Raw genomic sequence first — 26,345 nt, 5'->3', positions numbered from 1 at the left:
TTCACTCTGTCTCCTGCCAGGGCCTTAGCCGAGACTGTGGTGTACTCACTCATGACTGTCTTTTGGCTCTGTAGTTCTCCCTCCAAATATCTCTTAGGTTTCAATGGTTTAAATCTTTCATGTGCAAGCGCTTCTGAACAAAAAACCTACTGCAGATATTTCGCATTGGTTTTGGCTAAGCATGTAATCCATATTGCAGAGAGTCAGAGTAATACTTCCTATATTTTGTGGGAGCCCAGGGCTCTGTTGGAACTGCCAGTGCCTTGCATCTCTCAGTTGGTGGTGCCGCTGTTGGACTTTGAGGTGACCCACCTTGAGACACCTCCTGTTGTTCCAGTCCTGAGCCAGAATGTTTTTTTTTTTTTTTTCTGAGCTGCCATTGATCCATACTTGTTCCCTTTGTTGTGGTAGCCTGCTGTAGCTGCTTGGTTAAGTATGTTACTGTAGCACACTGATGCCAAAATGTAGAGGTTTTTGTTTGTTTGTTTGTTTTGTCTGTCCAACTCAGAACTTGGTGCATACACACACCTATTTGGACAGGATTAGTTTCCAAAACGATGACTGAGTTTTCATTACGGACACCATATGTCTGTAAATTCATGTACCCATTCAGACAGGATTAAAATCTATGTTTCTCTCCAATATTACAGGGATGGAGAGGCTTCCTGAAACTGTCAGTGCAGTCACCCATCTCAGCAGCTTGCAGGATTGGGCACTCTTCACAGATTTTTTTTTTTTTTTTTTCTTCCCACTTTTGAAGATAGACTCCCAACAGGCAGTATAACTGGTAGGTGTTGTTAGACTACCCCTGCCAGTTAAATTGGTGACAGACTGGAGACAGTCTGTTGTTATGGACATATTAAAACAGTCAGAGCAGTTTACACTGGTGTGTACACTTTTTCCTGAGAAAGGCGTGTTAGTTGTGTCAATCAAATAGTGCCCACAGTATCTGATAACAATCAAAATGTTTGTAAAAATGTACCCGTCTGTTAAATCCATACATATTGTATGTTTCCATTTGGAGAGGATTAAATTTATCAGAGGACCTCCACGTTTGACAAAAGACAGTAGGTAATTTGCTCTGTAATAATCACAAAGGCCATCCATAAAAAAACATACATGGTCAATTTGGATGGGAGTAAAATCACTGAGAACATGTGATACATGAAATTACTTGGCATACCCCTGGGTAAAACTAATCCCGTCTGAATAGGGCTTTTGACTCACTCCCTCTCACAAACACGCAATAAAATATGTTATAAGGTACCTGTAGAAGATAGTTCTCTGTTGAAACGGAGTGTGTGTCGACTCAAATGCATTTGTATCATTGCTGTGGGAGCTCTTATGTAAAAATCATTCTCTAAAATATTTGAACTGAAAATTGTTTCACCACCCCCAAGTTGAGAACCAATACTCTGGATGATAGAGATTAACTGGCAGACGATAGGATAGGTCGCCTTAGAGGGTAATGTTGTGAACAGCGCCTTAAAAAAGTAGAAAAAAACTTTGAATGCGCCCATGGGAAGTGAAGCTGACAGGATACACAGAGCCTGCGGACAATGGGGCAGCTTCTGATAAGCTAGTGAGGTAGCAGGAAGAGCAATGAGTGATCCCATGAAGTTCACGTAGTTTCTCTGATTGAACTTACATTAAACTACATTTGAATGATGCCAACCTCCTCAGGCAGGGGTGTTTGGTTCACCAGCACCTCTGCCAAATTTTGGATAGGGACTCACATGAGTTTCATTGGCTTGTATTCCATGTTCCCTCTTTCCAGCTGCACTAGAAAGTCAAAAGTGAACCCTACACACAGTGTTCTCGCAAACAAGACCCAAACAACTAATTTTACATCCACACATAGCAAATAGACAGAAACAGATCAGTGTTGGAGTTTTTGAGACTCAAATTCCAACTTTGAGTCTGACTTCAGTATAAGTGATGCAGATTTGAATGCTGAGGACTTGAATTTTAACTAAGAAACTGGTCATATTAAGATTAAGCTACACATCTTTTTGTGCAACCCTGCATTTCTAGCTTGCATGGATTGGCCGTCTAGAGTGCTGGTAGTTTTCCTGGTGGCCCAGGTGGGCACCATAAATTTGCGTGTGGAGGGAATAATAAGATCATCATATCTCACGCCATGTAAATTGGTGAGGCACATTAAATCTTTCATACACTGACCTGACAGCGACAGCCCAGTTTTTCTTTCAGCATAAATGGCTACAGAGTTGACCTAACACATTGAAATTATGTTATGTTCAAATGTCCATCAGAAATGTCAAGTTTCTGCCAGCCAGTATCATATGGCAGATCTTTTAGCTCCTAAAGTAGGTGAGCCAGTGGTTCCTGAAAATGGGTGGTATGTCGTAGAGGTCTAGGGTGAAGCTGCTGAGCTGATGGAGAACTGCAACATAAGCATTTCCAAGGTCTGTTCAGGCTATGTGCAGGTCTTTCTTCTAGATTTGTTCCCAGATTATCAGTGCATATTCTGCACATTCAGGGAAACCTGAGTCACAAGCCTTTTGACAACTTCTGGTTGTCAAAAGAGATGGTTGCACAATCTTCTGACCGCCACAGGGAATAAACATTTTCCTCTGCACATTCAGTAGCACAATGCTTCTGAATCGATTGATATTCCTGGCTTCCTGTTCTTTTGGAATGAAAAGCTCAGCTGCTTTTTGCCACTCTACCGGAATGCAGATTCCATAGCAGCTGTTGTATGTTTGGTAAGTTTGTCTATAGCTTATATGTTATATGCTTATATTCTGTTTGGGCCTGTGTTGGATGTTGCAGTGTTGAGCTGAGATGTTGACTGGGCCTCCCATGGAGCAAGTCAAATGCTCTTAATGAGCTCATCAAGTTAATGTTTGGAATACTCCTCTAGTCCCAACTTGGTGATCTCAAATTTTTTCTTCTCAAAGAGGCCTCTGTAACTACAGTGACCACAGTCACTCACTGGCACTTTTTTCAGTTTGGGGGACTTTTGGCCCTGAAATTTCTAGCTACTAGCACCTCCTGTTGTGATCCGCCATGGCTAAAAGGTATTTGGAGAGAAAGTTTTCAGAGACCAGACTGCAAGCTTGGATTCCGAACAACAGATCTGAGTTACCGTCAGAATCGCTGCTCAAGCTCACTCATCTCTCTGTCCAAGCTCTGGGCCAGGATTTCCCCTTTAGATTATCGACACTGTTGCATGTCCTTTGACATGCACTTGGCTCTGATATGTTGTACATCTCACACAAAGAGACTGTTCTTTCGAACAAGTGCAAAGTATTGCACCACTTATGCCAGATCAGCTGGTTCTTTTTGATGGAATTTGTGTAATCCTTTTGTGATGGACAAAAGCATTGACAGCAAATGCATTTTGGAATTCTCTGTCATGGCTATCTTTATAGTTGAGAGGCAATAGATGACAGCAAAGTTCTTCAGCATGGCATTGACAGAGCATAGTTGGCATGCCCATTGGGTTGTGATAATTAAACAAGTTAAGTTGGCTGAAATACAGGTACTTTTTGAAGCTCCTCAAATTTCTTATGGGATCCAGGGAACCACTAAAGTACACAGTGGCCATTGTATCAACAAAATTGCTTCTCAAAATTCTCCTGCATGTGTGACACACTACCAAATTTAGCTCAAGGGTATGAGTGAATGTAAATTGTTTTGTATTCTCAAAAATGGGGTCACCACCCAGCCAGAACCCCACTCATCACTAATGCACCATTGTATGTGTAGCACACTTTAGGTCATCATCTTGTGATTCCAGGAAGTGGTAAATCGGTGCTGTGATTCACTCTGCATTAATATTTACACTGGTTGGAAAACTCTTTCACTCCACTGTTTCACTCCTCTTACACACAGCTGTGTTGTGATCTGTCATTACACCAAAGACTTGTGATGCCTTCAATTCAGTTTCTATTATCTTCCCTGCACTGCTTGCAATTAGTTTGTTCTCTGAGGTTGGAGCGAGGTAAATTTCCTGCTTTCCTAACAATTTTCAGTTGTAACTACAGTACATGTTGCAGGCACATTTCAAACACATAGTCACAGTCAACATATCTTCTAAGGCTGCATACTTGCATTATGTGCATGTGTTTTGTCATGTTTCTGGAAGGAGTCAAGGTCACATTTCCAGATAGTGAGGCCATTGCTGATTAGAGTCTTTTCTGCTATGTTGCCCTCGGACTTGTTTGATTGAAAAGCAGAATGTTGAATTTCTTTCCACAGAGTACTCTAACCACTCAAAAACATCAAATCAAATCAGCAGGACAGAAAGGGCCTTTTCTGTAGACCAGAGTGCTGTTGTGGACACTGAGGTTTTAACCAGTTTTGGTCCTGTATCTTTGTCACCAAAATCATCAGGGTCTCATCTCTGGTAATCCTGTTTGCCATGCTGACTGCCTGTCCTCGTGTTGCTGGTTTCTCTGTATTCACTGCCTCTTGTTTTCTGCTTGTTTGATAGCTCATTTCTTGTGTTGCTGATTGACCTGAGATGAGGCACAAATAGACCGCTATCTAAAGACATCTAAAGACCATCTGCACAGCACAACATCTGCTGTACACCATTCACTACAGATAATCACTGAGGAATCATTGTTCAACAGCAACAGCAAAATTTATCAAGCATGCCACAGTTTTGCATCACCACAGTTTCTCAGTTTAGCGGGTGATTTACCTAGACTGATAATGTAAATGAGCACAGCCGCAGTTTATGGAATATGGAATGCGCTGCTACCAATATCTGTGGCTGATTAGGCATGCTTGGTGCATATCTGAACTGCAACATGAGTACCAGAGACAGCCGCTTTGAAAAAGATATGCAAGTATAATCAATAAACAGGTTTGCGGGACAAACTTTTGTCCCCGTGTTTTCACATTTTTCGTGTTAGAACTTGCAACAGGCAGCAGTTACTGAGGACAGTGCAGCACAGGTGTAGTTTTATCCACAAATCACAGGCTGTTCCCCTGCTCTGATGGTCCCAGTGGAGAGGGAAGCTGTCTTGAGAATGCAGGCATCACTGGTGGGAAAGCATGGCCTCCATACTCTTCACATGCTGTGGATAAATATCTTTCATGTGAGGAAATGCCTTTCTAATTTTGTGTGTCTTAAGCTTCCAGATAACAGACAAAACACTCACTTTTTACGCATGAATAATATGTTATCCATGCATAAAAGGAAGGAGGAAGGAAATACAAGTCTAATTTTGTATGCTTCTAGTGTCAAGATCAGAGGGAAAACATTTGCTTTTTACACACAGGCCCCCACCATATCTATGCGTAAATGGATGGTTCTGTCATTTAATGTTGTAAATGAATGACATTGCTCTTCCAGATTGTGGCAAAATTTTTGTCCACACACAACTGACATATGGTGTAACCAAGGTCCTAACTTGACAGTTACTGTGAGGTGGCATGATTGTACACACCAGGGTGAATTGAAAGGCAGACTGAACTGGTCAAAGGTGCAGCAAAGGAGTTAAGATGTGCTTTTCAAAGGTGGCAAGTAATAGCTGCAGTTTCCTTTGCTGCACTGGCCAGCAGTCATGATAAATCAGATTTAGCAGGTCATGTGAATGAATCCAATTCATCCTCCAATAATTTTGAGTTTCTACATTAGACGGTCTGTAAATACATATACAAGTGGCTGTACAGACAATTGTCAGCCACTTCTCTTTGATTTCACCAACACCAACCTGCACTGCGGTAACCTGTTAAATCAAGGACACGCTATTTGACTCTTTTGCACATGCAAACACCCCACAAATGCTTGATGAGTCAGGCCCTTAAGGCCTCCGAGTTGCCAGTTTTGTCTAACATTAAACTTTTGGCATAACTGGGTGTGTTTTTACAACACCACCTTACTAGGAATCATGGCACTACCATGAATGAATACGCACAAAATATGCGCTGTCAGGACAAATATGTGAAGCAGTGTGAGCTTCATTATCTTTGGATAGACTCATCATGTCCTCCTCACCTAATACTGAGCAGATTGGTGCCCATACCACATCATTTGTGGTTACACATTCATGGTAGTTTCATGATTTCTAGTGAGACTTTGTTGGTTTTTATTCAGAGCAGCAGCACTGTGCAATTTTGGTTCCCACTGTGGCCTCACCAAAGACCACTTGCACAGTATTTGCAAGCCATCCAAGCCAAGTTAGAGTTTTTGATGTTCATTTTGAATATTCAGTGTACAGCTGCATAAATGATAAGTGTAGTATAGCAAGTACCAAGGGGAAAATCACATCTTGCTACATCATTCAAACTACACATCTGCTCAAAACAGTGATATGGAAAAGTCTGTCATGGAAATGCAATAGTATTGGTATTTGTCCAATGGAAACATGTAGAATTGCTGTTTTTGCCCTAAATTCCCACAGGCACTGTGTGTTTAGCAGTCTGTCTGAGGTAAGGAACACTGTCAGTGTTCAGTTCCACTGCCATTTCAAACCATATTGGACTGTGCACTGTAAGGGTTATATACCATTCTGAAAGTAAAAAACCCAAATGAACAATTTCTTTAGCAATGCACCATTTCCACAAAGAATGGTTTTGAGAGTGCAATGCCCTGCCACTTCCCACATGCTCCCTCAGCATTTTATTTATTTTTTTTTTTCCTGTTCAACCTAAATTTGTACAGTATGAGTGTATACCTGAACTGGACCAAATAGAAAATGAGCCAAAAGTGTGTTTCACTTTAGACTAGGAATGCAAATTTATAGATGACAAAGTTCCCTTTGGCCCATAAAGTCTTTAAAATTTCCTGCCATGTTGGAGTTTTTGGAAAACTGCAGTGATGTTCTCATCATGAACCACAATAACACCAAATAACACCCCCTTTCCAAAGCATACATTACAGCAGTACAAAGGCAAGCATAGGACAAAGGTTGCTAATGTCTGTGCCTTCAGGCTAATTACTAAGCTAAACCAGCCGTGGTGGATTTTGTTACATTTCTTATTGTGTTTTCCTTTTTCCTCAGAACATGGCCTTTTTAGCTTAGTGCCACCACTTGTCTTGCTTGTTGTGCTCAGACGCTTCCTGGATTCTGCCATTGTACATTTTCAGACAGAGGGGAGAGGAGTTCTTGTAAAAAGGGGAAAGAGTGGCAGGAGACTGAGTGCGGTGCGTGTTTTGACAGCAAAAATTGGAGAGGACAGAGAAAAGGTCTAAAATCATATTTGTTTACATTATTATGTCTTAAAAAGTCTCCACAATGCACAGATTAGTTTCAGGATTGTTAATAAGTTCTAAAATTCTATAGTGCAGTTTTAAAATCCTTCTGCCCTCATCCCCTCTTTCTTTACATTTTACTATCTCGGTTTCCTCAGACCTGCTTGATCCTGATTAAAATGCATTAAAACACATGATGACCTCTCTCCCTCACTCCTCTTTCTCTGTCTCCTTCCATCGCCTTTATCTTTACTTCCCCCTTCATCCTCTCTCTACTTCTTGCTCCCATCAACCTTTCCCCACTCTTTTTTCCTTTTTGTCTCTCTTTTCCTGCAGTGTCCCGAGGGTCTGAGGCCGATGAAGGATGGCTCGGGTTGCTATGACTACTCCAGGGGCACTGACTGCACGGATGGTTTCAATGGTGGCTGTGAGCAGCTGTGTCTCCAGCAGCTGGTGCCCCTGGTGGATGACCCCAGTTCCAGCAATGTGCTCATGTTCTGCGGGTGAGAATAACTAAAAACCTAAAGAAATGCTAATAAAGCAATTCAGGTTGTCAAATGTTTTTTTTTAGACTAAAGATTAAACCAGAATGTGCCCATGTTGTGTGGATGAAGGCATGGACTTCTGCACTTTTCAACTGACATTGCAGAGGTGCACTACTATAGAGATTCCATAATTTCAGGTGTTGTGGCAGAGTCTGGGGTCGGCTATATAATAACACCCACATGAAAATTGTTCACTTACAATTAAATAGAAAAGTGCTTACAGCAGGAAATCACATGCAGGCCTTTGTGTGTGTCTGGCTGCATGAAAAACTACAATCAGGAATATGGTCGCAGAAAGAAAAAGCAAGAAACTTTAATTGTAGGTCTCATGACATGAGAGTACAGGAAAATGTAAACCGAGGCATTGTAAACTCTGGTTATAAATCTCATGGAAAATTACATATTTTGTATGTTTTAAGGTAAACTGGTATTAACTGAGCATTGGGAATAGAGTTGTAACAAGCATTGATATTTAGGTACCATATAAAGACAAATTTTGAAAGTGACTCTAGTATTACTGTTTTTAGTGTCAGTAGTATGAACATACTAGCATACCTCACTTTGTTACTAATTTTACTGTATTTTCTGTAACTTATTCTCTGTAATGTATCTTATTCTTATTCTAATGTAGCCTAGCACCTTAGCCTACATGTTTTGCTGTTGTTGTTGTTGCACTTAAAAAAATATTTAGATAGATATTCATGCCAGCTAATCCCTGGGAAGTCCTCAACTTGTTGGCACTAGTCTAGCATATTCAGTTAAATGTTTCTCTGTGCCCCCTTTTAATTTTCTTGGCCCATCCAGCCTGCCCTGGAAATCTCAAGTACTGTCTTAAGTGTCTGTAGCATTTGTAGCAGTCTCAAAAGTAACTATTGGAGTCAGGACAGTCATCACCGTGCCAAATTACAAGAAGCTGCAGTAACGGTACCTAGCTTGTATTTGTCTACTGAATCAAATGGAACGCAGCATTAACATACAGGACACTTTTAATTTTGTAGCCGTAGTTAGCCTTTTTAGGGCTGCAGTTACTCAGGGGATGCACCCGCTTGGCATGCACACCATGGGTGTATGGTAAACACTAATTTAACTCTAACTTTGAATCATACACTGACTCTGCCAGGAATCATTGAATTTGACAGATTAAAATCTGTCCATAAACTGGACAAAATCTGGGCCAAAACCTGGCCTTTAAGATGTAAAAAATTAAATTAACTAAAGTAAACTAAAGGAAAAACTATGCTGACACAATCAATGGCATCTTGCCAGTAATTCTCTATACAGTATATTTGTTATCAAATTCCCTCTCCTGTTTCACATAGTACATAACATTTGACTCCAGAAAATGCAGAAGTAAACAAAAAGCACAACTGATGTGGGAAGAACTCTTCCCTCCCTCAGAAATTTTTCTCCATCTGGAGTGTCTGTGCATTAATGAATGAGATGAAATCAAATGACAAATTTGTAGGTACCCAAAGAGGTACTCCTTGTCAAATGGTTGTTGAAGTTGAAAAAAAGCAACAACGGGTTCCCTTATTATCTTGACACTTTTCACTTTTTACAAATCAAAAACTTATGGGATCTCTGCTGGAGTAAAATCTTAATTCCCAAATATAGGGGACAGCGTTGAAATGAAATCCCCTCTCTGCAAAAGCTTTGTGTTATCATGCCAGACATTAATAGTTCCATACTATTGCATTGTCCTTAATCTCATAAAGGATGTTATGTTTACAGCCATTCACCAGGCTCCTTAGGGATAAAGGGGAGCCTGCCCAAGAGTCCACACTGGAACCTAAGTGAAGATATACATACAACCAACTTCAAGCCCAGTTGTAGTAAACAAAATTATGGCATGCAGAGTCCACCTGCAACGGTCAGCACCTGCAGGGTCTCTCCTTAGGTCTCCTACCATGCCACATAAACCTCATGAACATTGTTTCAGTGCCCTGATCTACTTTTCTAGACATCCAAAGGGGGGATTTGAGAGGGATGCGAAAGCCGGGGGAGAATTTTAATTTTAATTAAACTAGACTAATCCGACCCATGAAAGACAAGGGGCAAATCATGCCCATACTTTAAATCCTGACTAATAGCAATAATCACCTGGGCAAGTTTCAGCTTCCAAAGCTCATTCAAATTAGGAGACACTTTGACTCCTAGATAAATGAAGCCAGGCCTTGAGGACATAAATGGGAGGCCATCCAATAACTCAAGATTGTCTAGGCAGCCTCTTGGCATGGCCTCAGATTTACAGTATCAGCCTTTATTTTATATCCAAATATGAGACTCAGTTTTTCTAAGACTGACAGCACAGATGGGAGGGACTGATTAGGAGATGATAAAAACAGCAAGATATCTATTGTAATTCCCATAATATCCTTATGTAGCCTGATAGCCACTACCAGTAGCTCTACTGCAATGGAGGGATCTCTCCTCCCAGCTATCCTCGCTAGAGCCTCCTGTCAGTCTGCCAACACCGATGAAACGACAAAGTGAAACAGCATCATCTCCCAGCTGCTCCACTTGTGCATCAGTAGTGAAAGGAAAGAAGAGACTCTCCCTCCCTCTCTTTGACCCACAGGGTGAGAACAATGCTTTGGAGCTATCAAACTATTTTTTGCTGCTTGCCAATCTTCTCACCCCACCTTCCTTGCTGATGAGTGGCCCCAAGTGTAACAAAATTCATTCTAGGAAACTTACATCTCCACGTAGCAGTTCCAGGTTGTAACATGTATCTCCAGTCAATAAATAGTCTTACATGACAAGTGCTCCCATCCCAGTGCCCAGCTGTGTCACATCTCTGACCAGTCACTGCCCGCAGTGCTCAGAGGAAGACACCACGCCTCCAGATCTGCTGAGACCAACTAACACTATTGCTAGTCAGAATAACACGGCTACTCGGCAGCTTTCACCAAATCTCACCATTTACAAATAGCAGCATGGCTCACAGCAATCCTGGAATCCTGATAGTAGGTGACTCTAACATTAGATATATCAGTATTGTGGATGTCATCACCTACTAGCTCTCCTGGGGCAAAGTACACTCATTGAACTTATTCCTACTCTCATTGACCAGCACTACTCTGTACACATACAGACATAATTGCACACGTGGGATGCAATGATGTCCTAACGAGGCCGTCCAGCAAGCTGCATGTTGACCTCAAATCGCTGTCCTACACCACTGAGAGTCTGGGGAGACATTACATTATGTCTGGCCCCATCCCAACCCTGTTCAGGAACTCTGCACGCTCCAGTAGATTTTACAGTCCTCACCAGTGGTTAACAGACCTCTGTTCTGTAAGAGGTCTTGACTTCATTTCAAACTTTGACGACTTAAGCCAGTGTAGAAAATATCATCTTTACCTTAACAGTAAAGGGACCAATTAATTAGCAAATTTCAATCTTATCAATTTTGATAATTTTAATTAATTCTTATGTGTACCTTGGCCCTCCCCAGACCTCCATATCGCCCGATATCAGTTTTATTCCTGACAGTCCTGCCAGTTCATTACAGCATAATGCAATCCTCTAGAAATTTGAACAACCTCAAAACCATAACCATAAAACCAGCTGTCTGGTTAGATATTAAGATAAGTTTTAGTTTTTAAATGAAAACATATTTATTTCAGATAGCTTTTAGCTATGCTTACTATCGGTTGTTTTAACGTTGTTGTTTTTTTGTTTGTTTGTTTGTTGTTTTTTTGGTTTGTTGTTTGTTGTTCTTTTGTTTGTTTTTATTGTTTTGTCAGACTTAATTACTTCCTTTGCTGTAAACCGCTTTGAGCCATACATTCTATGAAAGATGTTATAAAATTATTTATTTATTTTCCTTTTTCTTTTTTCTTTTTACCAACATGCACCAATTTATCGGTGAAGTTTAGAATTGAGTTTATTGGAAGAAATAAAACAATAAAACAAAATCAAAAACATTTCTTATAATTGAACCTCTTAAAAATTAGGATTGAGTAAATTATTCATGTAGCCTACATAATACAAACATAAATAATTTTATTATTGTTATTAAATTATTTTTTCTAAGGGGAAGATGAACCAGTAATAAGCAGTGTCCAGTGCTGAAATCCAACAAGCGCTGCCACAGCTGATCTGTGGAGCTTGCAATAACACAGCCTTTTTCTAGCTTTTTCCAACATCATTACTACATTAGAAGTAGTAATAGTAGCAGTTTGTTTTTGTTGTTTGTTTTTTTTCTTGGGATGAGTAAACAGGGCAAGTAATTTGTATTTATTTATTTATTTATTTTCCACATAAAGCCCTCTCAAGAATACAGAGCTGGTTTGTTCTAAAAGTTGTCAGTGTCTGTAATGCAGCCCTTTTATATTAACTGGAGTGATCAATTTTTACACAGGAACTTATATGTACCTTTGAGGTTTACCCTCCGTATCAGAACCTTTTTTTAGGATAATGCCACGATAAATGTTTGTGATATATTTGTTTATTTGTGCAACGGACTGTTTTGTTCCTCAAGCTGCCCAAACAGTATTCCAAGCAGTTTGTATTTTATTTTATTTTATTATTTATTTATTTATTTATTTATTTATTTTAGTTTCCTCAACCAATATTTCCACTTCTTCTGCAGCCAATTGTTTGGGACACTTATGTGTTTCCAGATGGTAGAGCACATGCTTAAATTGTGCTTGAACAGTGTAAGTCTTTCTCAAATTAGCAAATTGCAAATGGTTTCATCTATTGATGGATAAATGGATAAGGCACTAAAGAGGCCACCCTCACAGGAACAAGGGATCACTAATTTGATGCTAATTAGTGCCTGTCTTAGTAAATCTGCCCCAGAGTGTCTACAGCCTGTATCATCTTCAGTGATGAAATAGTATTGATTTCCCACCAACACCTGGCCAGACACGTGAAAAGGCAGCCTGGTTTATTGCCTGACTCATAGAGTCTGTGTCTACCAAAAAAATTGCAGTTTCATCTTTCCTAGGGAGCAAGTGGTCAAGAGCTGAACAAGCTATGTCTAAATGTTTCCCCAAGGTCTTTGAAGGATTAGCCTTAAACTCTCTTTCTTGGGATTTGACCTGTTCCTCAAGCCCCAACTGTGCATTAAGTGCAATATTCTTTTCAGCTGAGGTGTGTGAGATAATGACACCTCTCAGATAAACTTTTACCAACTTCCACAGGACAGAGGATTCAGCTCCTGGGTTTTATTAATGTATATATGGTAACAAACATTATAGAGAGACGTGCGTCACCACTGCTTATGGCAGGGGAAACACTTCGAAGACGCTGATACACATGTACTACTGTTTCATTATGATATAACAATAATAAGTGGCCTTCATTTGACATTCCCTGAGATTATAGTTTTAAATTATGTTTGTATTGCCAACTCAATTTTCACTCACTATCCAGTTCATTAGGTATACCCAGCTAGCAGGGCTTTCCCTGGCTTTTTGGAAGGCTGAGGTGCTGCGTTAGAGGCTGAAGGGCAGTCGATGGTGTGCATTAAACTTAAAAGGTGAGGTGAGGTTCCCCAGTCCTCCGGGAGAAGAACGCCCTCAAGCAAATCTCTTGGAGAGGGCTTGAGGGGATTGATTTTTTAAAAAATATATTTTAATATAGCCTTATATAATCTTTTAAATACATTTTAATATATTCAAATATACTTGTGTGCTAGTGTACATAAAAAGTGTATTGGAAATTCAAACACCCCCATGGTGGATTATAGCCCCTCCCACCCCCAGTGTAGAATGGAGAGTGATACAGGAGTGAAATTGTCTTCCCCTCTTGCCCAATCCTGATTAATTTCTTCCCGTCCCATTTTGGTTCTTGGACTCTTGCCATAGCCAGTCCCGCCCCATTTAACCCCAATCCCATAAAACAATCACAGTTATTTCATGTTTATAATTACAGAACTTCTATCCAAACTTCCATCTTTCACGTCTTTGCGAAGGAGATTAAACCAAAGAAAAGCAAAGCAGAGAGAGGCAGAGGGGCAGGGGGCCGTGGTGGGGTGTGGTTTTTAATTAATCTTACACACAAAACTTTGAGCATGCCACGTCAGTAACTTTTACTGGGTAGCATGTTAGACTTGTCTTGCCTTTTCTGTTTCTGTCGAATTTGGAGTTTATGAAGCACAGCCTTACTGACCAGGCTTGCAGTACACTCACTGTTTGAACCTGTTTCCATCACTTCAGTGGACATTACAGTGACTTCCATTCATCTCCTGGAGACTTATCCTAATCTTCACCCTAACCACTACAGGCCTAATCCTAACCCTAAAGGAGGTTACCTTTAAATCAAGTCTTCAACCTAAAATTAATGATTTTCGCAAAGGGGACTTGCTTTTTTTCCCCAGAAGGGAGGTGAGTCCCACAACATGACTGTGTAAACACAATTACATCCCCATAACATTAGTAATACCTGGCACACACACACACACACACGCATACACACACATACAGTCATGGGGACAGAGGCAGAGTGCTGCTGAGAACTAAACTAATAACGTTGGTCACTGCTATGCCACTGGTTTGTTTATTTAATTATGCATTTTTAACTGTTGGTGAGCTGTTTATGTTGTTGACTTTGAGGTTTGTGTAACTGCATTTCCTTTGCAGCGGGTAGTGACGCGGTTCGCAAACTTCATAAGCATATATTTGTTTTTAGAGTTAAATAACATATCGCTCCTGACTCCCGTTCTCTCCTGAGGTCTGTTTTCCCCATCCCAATCTAACGATCACATTGCAATAAGGTTACAGCTGATCCAAAGTAAGCCTGAAAAAATGGCAATGTCAGCCAAAAAAATTAAAAATAATCTAAGAAACACTATATCAGTATCATGTGCATCCTTACAGTATAATGACAGTGAAGCTGAATTTTATAATATATTATTTTATTTTGGCCACTGTGCCCCTACTCAGTTTTCTCTATGCTGTATTTTGTGAGGATCTGTGTTCTGCAGCAGTGAGATGTTGACATTATTGCTGTTCTGAACAGACTCCCAGGCCATAAATTCTAACTTCACTCCCAGTAAAATGAACTCGCAGTCAGCAGAGCAGAGGAACAGACACATCAGTGCAAGAAAAAAATAGAAAAAACAGCCTCACTAATGATAGATTAGTAAAGAGAATAATTAGACTATTCCCAGACCAAACAGGCAGCACCACACCAGCAGATTGACTTAACTTCTCAAACAAACAATGCCCTGTTCACATCTGAGTTCAGTTAGTTTGTTTTCAGTTTAATGTGCTTTTTCCACATCTATTGTTCTGGTATTAAAACATTTTAATCCTATATAAAAATAAAAAAAAATCAAAATCAAAACACATTATTCATAATTTGCCAAATGCAATATCCAAACTCAAGCACACAGTTGAGATATTCTCTAAAGAGCACTCGTTCTAATGTATCAAATCTGAAATTGTCCCGTAATTTACAAATTTACACATTGCAGATTTGTTCTCCAGCATCCAGCTCTAATTTAAATGATGCCTCGCTGACATGGTGATACCAGAGGGCCTTCTGAACACCAAATAGAGGACGCCCGTTGAATTCCACTGTTATTTGAGATTTTATTTATGCCATAGTTCGACATTTGACCCAAAACATGGTGCAAACCAAACATCATCTCAGCAATAACTCAGTGAGTCAGCCATTTTGATTTTGCAGATCCAGGTCCATGGGGAACAATAATTTACACCGTATGGGTCTTGAAATGAGTTTGAGACTCTCCCAGGTTGTATGGTCAAAGTAAAAAAAAAAAAAAAATAATGCTGAATACTGACTATAATCAGATTAAGTAGGATGAGCAAGAATTAAAAATAACCTTTCAAAACATGCTGCTGCAGGCATTAAATGTTGCCTGGTATGCAGCCTCATTCTCACAAACAGATGGCAAACATTGGTTATAATTCACCTCCCTCCCCCCAAAGCTTGCAAGCATGCTATTAGATCTGAAAGTAGTATTTCACCTCATGACACACTCGACTGTTATGCGGCACCCCCGATATGTTTCATTACCATTAAGTACATCAAGTCAGTGTTTTCAAAACTGTCATTTTTTTTAAGGCACAGAAATGCTGCGCTGTCTTAAATGCTCACAGTGTGTGTTTTAAATTATACAGTGAGGCTTTTTCAGATGAGAGATTAGCCAGGAAAACAATAGTGGTCTCTGTGATCCATTGGGTTTTTAAGCTCTGGTGTTTTTCAGCTTGAGATATTGCATATCGCAGTCTGCTTCTAAAGGACTGCCAGAGTCTGCTGAAACGAAGGGTGCACAAGGGTATCTGTGAGTGTTTGTGTGTTTGTGTGCGCGCCTGTGTGCGTATGTTTGTGTGTGTGTCCGTGTGTATGGATGTGGGTGCACATCTTTAAATGCATTCACATAGTTTCAGTCTTTGAAATCGCATTTGAAAAACGGAATTTTTATCATTTTGCTGCATTATGCATCAACCTGCCCCAGCATCAGCAATGAAAGCTGTCTAGCCAGCCCTGCAACATACTGATCTTTGCTGTTATCCACCCTATCATGTTTAGCATTTTGCCTGTAACTGTACATATGTCCCATTTTTCCTCAAGTGCACATGTATTCTCAACCTTCCTCTCTTCCCTAGGTGTGTGCAGGAGTACAAGCTGGCAGCAGATGGGCGCTCCTGCCTCCTGCAGTCAGACAACTGCGAGGGACCAAAGTGCCCAAGGCAGGATGTCCGCTTCAATGACACCCTGTTTGGTGAGATGCTGCATGGATACAACAACAAGAGCCAACAAGTCAACTTGGGGCAGATCTTCCAAATGACCTTCCGGTAACTAGTGTACACGCACACACACACACACACACACACACTAAAACAAATGCGCGCCCATCATCACAGTATGTACTCTCACGTAGAGACACACATGAAGAGTGTACTGACACAGACATGCATGTATTCACAACTGCAAGCAAGAACATGTGCACTTCCATACACATCTAAAAGAACAAACACACACACACACACACACAAAATCAAACACACATACATTCTGCATAAGTATTCACATGCACATTCAGAAATATAAAATTTCATGTACACACATGTAGACTTTTTTAAATTATTTTTTTTCTTTTAGGTTTTGACATTGCTTAAGTATTCCATTTGTTGGCTTGAAGGTAACATTGTATATTTTCCATTAATGACACTGCTTTCTGGAAAAGGCAATATCCGTGGTCAGCTACTGCCAGACTCAAACTGCATCAAAAACAGACAACTATTATGCATTTTTTATTGATCTTTTTGTGATGAAGACTGCAAGATCACAGAAGTAAAACAATAGTTGCATCATTTTTTCTTTTCTAATTTGAGTGGGTCCATACTATATACTCCCCTTTTGTCATCAGACTGTGATTGATGTAATGATGTATGTGTTTGGGAAAATCTCTAGCCAGGCTTTTTTTTTTTTTTTCATTTCCCTCCAGCATCAGTGTAGATGGCATTTATAATCCCCTGCTGAGAACTTAGCTTTCACATTTCAACTGCTTCCATTTCTCTGTGTCTCTGAGGAAGCATCAACAAGACTAACTGTCCTCTTTTATCAGTGCTGGGTTGTAGGAGACATATTATGCAGGCTTGAGATCCTCAGTGGAGCGGCTCTGACACTCAGCGGTTAAGTTTGCCTGTAGGGTGCTATATCTATGTGCACACGTGTGTCTGCAGGTGCGTGGGGCACACATGCATGAGCACGAAAGAGATGAGAGAGTGATGTTTGTGTGAGCACTGAAAGTGACCCGCCAGCACTTCCTCTACACTGTCAGTCAGCCAGCTTATTCTAGTTATAAAGGCCACATACTACCTGCAGTGAGATGCTGCTATGATAAAAGAGAGGTGAGGATGATCTGTCTTTGAACAGATAAACACTGTTACATTGACTGATAGGCAGGCAAAGCCATTCTGCTGCCTCCTGTTTCCTGCCTCCTATCTCTTGTTGGCTGGTAGTATTGGGCAGGGCCCTCTAATTAAAACAGCCTGGAACGGTGTGGTGGCGTACGTGAGGAATGTGCCAGTTGCCATGATTGCTTGTGCTAAGGACACTTGTGTAAGGACACTGAGTCAAAACCTGGCCCTGTATCTGCTCCACACTCATTTCATGCCGACCACCACAGATTTATTTATTTATTTATTTATTTTTGTGTATTAGCTTTTTTGTTTATTCCAACCACACTCCACTTAGGCTGGCCATCATCAAGGGCCACACTGAAGACCCTTCCCCAGGGCCTCAGGGTCTGGTCCTCCTAATACATAATGATCTGAATCTGGATTTATATAAAGTGCACGGCCTACTAGAGACCTCTCATATATTCTCTCAGACACTGACCAAGCTACACCATGTTTACATGTTTTATCATTAGATAAAATTGTTTTCATACTTTGGTTGTTGAACTGGTGGGCATTCTTTCATTTCTTGCAGATGAGATAAATGTCATCAATTCTAACATCATATTCATTTGAGACCTGAGAGGTCACAAAAGCTCACTTTTTTTTTTTTTTTTTTTTTTTTTGGCATTTCACTTTATTTCAGTAGTGACAGTACAGAGAGACAGGAAAGGGAGGGGAGAGAGAGGATGATATGTGGCAAATGGTTCGAGCTGGAATCAAACCTGGACTGCTGTGGCAAGGACACAGCCTTGATAAGTGGTATGCACTGTATCCGGTTAGCCACCAGGACCACAGATAAAAGTGATTTTTGGAATGTGGTGTTTGGCATGCTTTCCAAACTTGTGATTTTAAAACATGTTCATAAATGTCAATCACAGATTATACATGTTTACCACTACATTACAGTGTGTTAGAAAGCATTTGTTAACTGTTTACATTCTATTTACATGTTCTAGCATATTGTGTTACAGAGCACTTAATTTTGTGAGAACATAGGGTATTTTAAAAGGGTTGGTCACATATAGCACAGTAAAGAGTGCCCTTAATTTCAGTATACAGGCCGCAGCCAAGGGTATTTTAATATACAGTGAAGCATGACTTTAATTTTGACAAAATTATGTGTTTAGTGGAATGTGGATTGTGATGAGATTTTAATGTTAGTCAGAAAGAGATAAGTGCTTAAAAAAGTAGTAGGATGCTTTGGGCAATCGTGACTGCTATTCCTATACCTTAATTTAACTGAATCAGTTCTAAATGTTGAGTTGAGTTGTTGAGTCCTAAGTAGTCTAAAAAAAAAAATACATTTTTGCACTATTAGATAAAAATATCCCTGGCAGCAGAGTCCCTGAAAGTTACTGTTATGTGGTTAATTAGGATTTAATACACTGGCACACAGTTGTTTCAGCAGCTGTCCTGAAAGATGCCTCAGGGATGCCTGGCAGGCGCTCTCAGCTACGCAAACAGGAAAGGTCTAATGGATGATGCATGTGTTAACTGGCTCAGGTTGGTGTATTTCAAATGGCTGCCAACAAGGTGAGTTTTTATAAATAAACAAGACAGACAGAAGACAGACTATCGGCAAAACAGACAAGTCACTAACTCAGATTTTTGTTTCTTCAAGTATAAGAGACCATACAAATAATGTGAGCCCTTATGTCTCCATTCTGAGCAGAGCAAACAGCACTGGATGTTGCAGGTTACAGTGGTTTGCCTTACTGGCTTGTCTTTTCCTTGTCATGATTCAAAAGGAAATTGGGAAAAGTGAGATATGCTAAGTTTATGCTGTTAAAATTCGAATCCCTATTGCTCCTGCAGCTCAAATGAAAACTGGTTGTGAGAGAGGATATTACCACATTAAAGTGCCATTTTGGTTTGATACAAAAAAAAAAAAAAAAAAATCATTTTCAGAACCTTCATAAATAGTAAGTTAATTATGTTGTCAAACTGGTGAACTAAGGCTGCTGTTGAACCAAGCCCTCCAGCATATATAAAACAAAAATAAGCAGCAGACACACCTGCCTGTGATGGGAAATATTTTGGATTTTACCACCAATGACTGAGGGTGGATATTCCATTTCCTTGTTTGGAGGAAAAGAGACAGAAAAATTTCCCTTCACCTTCAGCAGTCTGCTCCCCTTGAAACCTGAGACTCCACAGATCGGCGTGTCAGTGTGCAGCTCAGCACCAAAATCACTGAACTAACAGCCCAAGAAGAGCAGAGAGAAACTTTGCTTTATTCCAACAGAACCATAAAACAACATATTCATTATCAGAAATAAACATCTAACATTTTTAACAAAGCAAGCTGCTTGAAAATTGGGTCAAGAATTGAGGGAGTTGATATTTGAACTGAGGACAGATGTCCTGCCTCTGTAAACTGGCAGGCATTATGGGGAGGCGGCTGCTACAGCGAGAAAGCAGGTTTCACTTTTTATGCTGACTTTTGGTGCTGCAAACGAAATTTCATTTTGTTTTTATATACAATCTGTCTATCTATCTATCTATCTATCTATCTATCTATCTACCCCAGGGATTTCCACCCATGCCAATGACAGATGTTAACTTAGATGAAGCCGTGTGTCCTGTTTGCCCAGCATTTTAGCCATCTTTTTATGGCTTATTATTATTTTGTAATGCTGACAAAAGTCAAAGTTATTTACTTCAGTTGCATTAATAGAAGCATGTCCAGCCAATTTATAATTTGTCTTCTAACAGACGTTGTATTTAAATGATTTTTTCAGGTTCGGTTTGGCTGGCCATATTAGGTAGCCTAATTGTATACATGGTGTAATAAAGCCATTTAAAGCATAGAAGAGAACATTCACTGGAATTGTTTATTATGGATTTGGCTCAGGCAGATTTAATGGGTGCAGTGCTCACATGTTTGCCCCTAAAAGGATCATTAAGCAATTTTAGACCATTAAAATAGTTCACTTGTAGAGAAATTAATATATATTCCTTACATATGTTTTAAACATCCCACATGAGATGAAGATTCAAAGTGTTTTGTAGGTATAGATAGATAGATGAAGCAATATTGACTGCCATGATGGTGTGAATGGCGGGGACCATAAGAAGAGGAGCTTTACTCTAGCAGTGACAGTAATATATTTGCTGGTACAGAGCAGTGAAGCATAAAAGCTTCTATCGTTATGAGTGGAGCACCTTTTGTACTTCAATTTAATAGCATCTGTGCACATAAACTGGTGCTATTCAACATGTATGGTGTTAAAAAAGAGTCTCTGTGTAGGTGTCGTGTACCTGTTCAGCAATTTCAACTTTGTGTCAAGCCTATGTGAGGTTGTGCACTCTAATTTGTTCATCATAAGGGGAAATCTGTGTGTCTGTATGCTGTACAAAAATATAAGGTGTTTGAAGCGTAGAGGTTCAAAGTGTCCTCCACTGAAGAAACAGAAATAGGCAGATCCTTTCGGGTACTCTGACTATTGTGGGACATTATCTCCTGGTTTAATAAGTCAGTTAAAGGCTGCACCTCAAACATTTGACCAGTGATTGATTGATCAAATGATGGTCGGATGATGAATGAATGGTCAGACATCTTAGACTGAGTTGATCAAGTACTCAGTTTTTTCTTTTTTTCCCCACTGTGTCAGCCGCTCTTTACCACTTTGATAAAGAGCAGCATGACACAGTCGAATGAAATCATTTAGTCTGTTGTCTGTAATTTTCCAAGCATTGTTTTGACACACCACTGTTTAGATTGGTGGATTCAATAAAAATACTGTTAGATAACCTTCTAAGACCCAGTTGGAAATTGTTTTGTGTTTGGGGAAATAAAAACAAGCTGTAAAAACAAAAATGAAAGCATATATTTATGTGGTAATTCCAGTGTGTACTCTGTACAGTACATCAGGACTCAAAAAGTAGTTGCACCACAGAGGCTTGGTGCTGCTCAGCGGGGATACACCCACACAAAGTCCGCCTTTGCAGCGCTGAGTTCTGCCTCTAGGATTTAGGCAGCTACTCACTAAATAGCCTACTCACAAGTAAAAGAATATTTTGAGAAAGAAATAAAAACAGACCCTTCCAGTGACCTAATGAGATAATCAAAGTTTTAATCAGAGCGTACAAAACAGAAGCTTTCTGGTGGGGTTTGGTGGAATGAAGGGAAAACTCTACTCTCTCTATCAAAGAAAAATGAGAACTCAATAAAATGAAATATGATCATTGCACTAATATGTGTAACATACAACACACGGCATTCATTTCAAAGATATAGAGGGAATTCAGTTGAAAAAATATTCTAAGATTGTATTACTCTTTTATTAGCCTTGTTGGAGGTCTAGAGGACAAATTAACATTAAACATGAGCATATATTTTGCAAAGGGTGTTAAATAGAATGCAGAGTTACGAAATCCCTGAGATGTGGACAAATGGACAAATGGACAGAATACAGTACCCAGTAAAATAAACCCAATAATGAAATTGTAAATGATGGAGTGAAAAAAGAAAAAAAAGAAAAGAATAACAAGCAAGCACAAGACTAGGGACAAAAAGTATTGTTCAGTATTCATCAGTGGACCTCTTGTATGCATCACCCAATCTTGGAAAGAGTACTGGAAATTGTTACTCAAGCAAAAGTATTTTTTTTTACTTTGTGGATGTTTTACTTAAGTAGAGATAGACTTACTACTAAGTAAAAGTAAAAACACAATAATGTAAAATAAAATAATAATAATAAAAAAAGTTACTGAAGTACTTTTTAATTTATAAGATGCAAGGTTTATATGGAATTCTAAAGAGTACAAAGTCCAAAATAGATTCTTTTCATTTCAGTTATCGATCACTGATCAATTTGACATTTTGTGATGGGACAGCTCTGGCAGAGACAAATGCTGATTAAACACTGATAAAAATATAAAATAACTAATCATTAAAATTCTAAGTAATCTCCACACTGAGCAGAATATTTTAAAGAAGTAACAATAATTTGATTGCCCTCGTTTTTAACTGTAACTGTAACTAATTACAATTACTGATATTTTGTATTTTAATGTGTAATGCTGCTACATGTGCTCTGTTACTCCCTAACCCCGTTGGCAAGTTGTAAGACATCTGTCTTGACAATTTCCTTAAGTTATTCGTCTGTCGGTCCTCCCAGACAAGGCGGTCTCACTGGAATATAATCCTTTCTTCTCCATGCCTAACTAAATGTATGTACAGTATGTATGCCTTACTGCATGTCATCTCTTCAAAGTGATTATTCTGCCTATCAAGTTCACTTCCTCTTTTGTCAAGAGGACAATGGTTCTCTCTGCTGAATGACTTGTTCCCTTGAAAAAAAATTCCACAGCCACTCTATTTGTCTTGGCAGTATTATACTGTATTTTATATTCTTATCATGTCCTCCAAATTCCCCAATGCCATCTTTGATATGTAGATTCAAGTTCTACCACACATTCCCACATCCCTCTGTCTTTCCCCTCACTCTACTGATTCATTCTGTTGAACCACTATTTGCTCTCACATCAATTGTAAAATGTAAGACAACAGAAGTAAATTACTTTATTGTGGCCGAAAACACCACAGGTAGTGTTTTAATGTTAAATATTGCCTTTGATTTATGACACTCTCACATTTCCTTGTGCATGGGCTTGCAGTGGGACCAGGGGAATGTATTTTGCGAGTTCTTATGAAATTACAGAGTTATACAATTTCATGGGAGCATGCATTTGGGCAATAAGCCTACATGTGGTAATGTGAATGTCACGGCTGAGAACAATTCAATTATATTGTGAATGTAATGTAGCAGCACTGAAAACTATGACATATGATGTAAAGATTGGAAAATGCAGTCCAATGCCACCTCCTCCTTAAACGTCACATCACCCATTTATTGCAAAAATCCACCTAAAATTGAATGCATTTGAATTTATTTCCGTGTTCTAACGTTATATATACTTTATTCTATAAGAGATCAGATATTCAAATACAGCAGCACCACCCACTTCCCCACTTTTCTAGTTAGTTTGCAATGTACACACATTCTTGATGTTTAGAAAGAAGTTTTTTGCTTTGGCCTTTCAATTTTCCATATCTAGGGTCCTTGTGCAGTTCTGTCTTTGTGGTTCTAAAATGTTAGAGTATCACACAAACACACTCACACCAAATTGCAGTGAGTGGACAGTGGTGGATGTGTGTGAAGGGTGGTTGGGCAGTGATGACAACCATCCATCAGTCCTGAGGAGAGAACATTTTTACTCTTGTCACGTGATCCACCCCCACTATCACACACATTAACCACTGTGTGTGATGAGGGGGAGCTGAACGCATCCAGCCATTACATCACATTACATACATTACATTACACTGTCATACAGCAGGTGCTTTGGCCAAACTGACTTACAACAAGTACATTTTGTCAGCAGCAGCCGTTTTGACCTTGCACTTATTCAGTGGTGAGAGACAAAAAACACAGTCACATGCACATATACACATACATATAAAAATAGCCTCGCTGATGGGCACACTGCAGGAACATGGAGCAATTTCAAAGCACAGTGCATGGGAGAAACAAGTACATAGTGCTGGGTTCATTTGTTCACTGGCAGCAATGTTGTACTTTTGGAAGTTGTTATGTTGTTTGCTCTCTCCATAGATATCTACAAGTTAAGTCCTTTGATTGATAAGGAGGACAGGCAGTGTGTTTATCAGCTTATAGTTAATTCACTGCCATCAGGAATGGCCCTGAGTGCAAATGCTGTTAATTGATAATTAAGAGATATTTGGATAATTAATCATTGTTGCCCATATTTTAACCTTTTTGTGGTTGCTATTTTTCCCCAGTTTTTCCATTGAGAAATGCTCAGCAAAATAAATACATTTAGAAATACGGGCTGTGACAAATGAGATGCAGTGATGCGATGTTTTTTGGGGAAGGGAGAAGAGAGAAAAGTTTCACATGCTTTTATGCAGTTTTGCTGCCACCCTTGTCACTCTGATGCGTGTGACACTTGCTGTAAACAAAAGTAAAAGGAAAGACAAAGAGAATACAGTAGGTAACGAAGAAAAGAGACCAAACCACACTCTGCATCAACCTCTCAACCCCCCTCACCTTTCATACTGTGACAATACCAGAGCATGAATAATTTGTTGATCTGGCAACCCACAAGGTTTGCAGCCACAAATACAGCCACACTGTTATGTTCCTCACTAATTTCTGTTATTTATCTCCTTTGTGTACACACCGGGGCTTCTCCAGGGCTGTTGAGTCAACACACATTACAAGAACATCTCTTCCCTCTTAATGAGTAACCAAGAGACTATTAGGCAGCCTATTCAGGTGAAGGGTTGAGCTCAAGTATCTGCCCAAGGTGGCTGAGAAGCTTCTTAATTCTCTTCCTCAAACAGCCACTCTACTTGCTGTTTATATCACTTACTAGGAAAGGACAAACATGCGGACACCCAGGCAGAATTTCTTGAAAATTATAATTTAATAAAAAATATTGGCTAGAAGGCTCAGTGAGGTAGGTGGTCATACTGTACACATTATTACTTCAATAGCTGAGGGTACAAAAACAGCAGGCAGAAAGCAGAACCAGACTTACAAGTATACTAGAACGTACAAGTATACTATCAGAACAAAAGGCCAGCAGAACAGTAACAGATGGCAAGAATCAACTGGATATCACACAAGACAAAGAGTAGAATTAGGACGAGCAGGAAGCAGGCTGGCAAGTGAACACAGTGCCCAGGAGTGATGACACTGATGAGGAAGAGTTGTGCAGGAGGGAAACACTGCAGGCAGGACAGGAACTGGAAGACCTAGGGAGATACACAAGACAGACAAAGACAGAGAGTGAGAGAGAGAAAGAGAGAAGCCCTCTTGTTACTTTTCTGGAGACCCTCCTGGTCATGCACTAGAGGCATCAACAAAACCAGCTGTGAGGAGGGGTGGGGCACCAAAGCCAGGGAAGTTGCTCAGGAGGATGGGTAGAGCACCATCGATGCTTGCTGTTCTATGCAGGTACACAACCGATGGCATGGCTCAGTTGGATAGCCCAAATGCTGCAGACCCAGAACTCTGCAACAAAGCAAGTTCCTGAAACCAAGCCACCAAAGCACAGGGGAATAGGGTGGAGACTGGGACAGAGGCTGGGGCATAGATGGAGACTAAGACAGACAGAGGCAGAAGCAGAGGAAGAGGAGAGGCAGACATGGACGCTGAGAGAGAGAGGGAAGAGGCAAGATATGAGGCTGATGCTCCATGTGCAGCTGAACAATAGACTGGAGGACAGATGACTGGAAGACAGGAGAGCAAGAGGTCAGCCAGCAGGCCAGCAGGGAGGCTTGGACATCTTGGGAGTCTAGCTAACTGGGACTGGGAGAGGCTGGATGGCATAACAGGGAGGTGGACTGACATGGAGGATGATGAGCCTGCTGACAGAGCGGCCATCCATCACTGAGACTGTGGGGCCAACAAAGACAAACTGGGGAAAGTAGCCATTGGATTCACTTGGGAACCAGTGTGCTTGGACCCAGGGAGGCTAACTGCCTGGGACACTGAGAGGCGAGCTGACATGATGGAGACACCGCAGACTGAGCTGTGGGTGGTGGAGACCGTCGATACTGACCAGACTGTGGCTGAGACTGGAGACTGGCAGTCAGACTCGTACACAGTCAGGTGGGTGGTCATACACAGTCCCAGTGGAGGATGGTACAAAAGCAGCAGGCAGAGAGCTGAACCTGACCTATACAGAACAACAGGTGGGCAGAACAGA

The 26,345-nt window shown here is 40.2% G+C and overlaps 1 protein-coding gene across 2 annotated transcripts in view; it reads left to right on the top strand.

Moving 5' to 3' along the window:
• Positions 1-26,345, top strand: part of astn2 (astrotactin 2) — a 491,396-nt gene that overhangs the window by 329,477 nt on the left and 135,574 nt on the right. For both annotated transcript variants that reach the window (XM_030065131.1, XM_030065132.1), the window contains exons 12-13: positions 7,508-7,674; positions 16,305-16,493. In XM_030065131.1, coding sequence (XP_029920991.1) covers positions 7,508-7,674; positions 16,305-16,493 — 356 coding nt within the window. The remainder of the gene's footprint in view (positions 1-7,507; positions 7,675-16,304; positions 16,494-26,345) is intronic.

The sequence above is a fragment of the Myripristis murdjan genome, chromosome 12 (assembly GCF_902150065.1).
Source record: "Myripristis murdjan chromosome 12, fMyrMur1.1, whole genome shotgun sequence".
In the NCBI taxonomy this organism is placed as follows: Eukaryota; Metazoa; Chordata; class Actinopteri; order Holocentriformes; family Holocentridae; genus Myripristis; species Myripristis murdjan.
The sequence above is the reverse complement of the archived record's forward strand: the minus strand, read 5'-3'. Positions and strand labels throughout refer to the sequence as shown.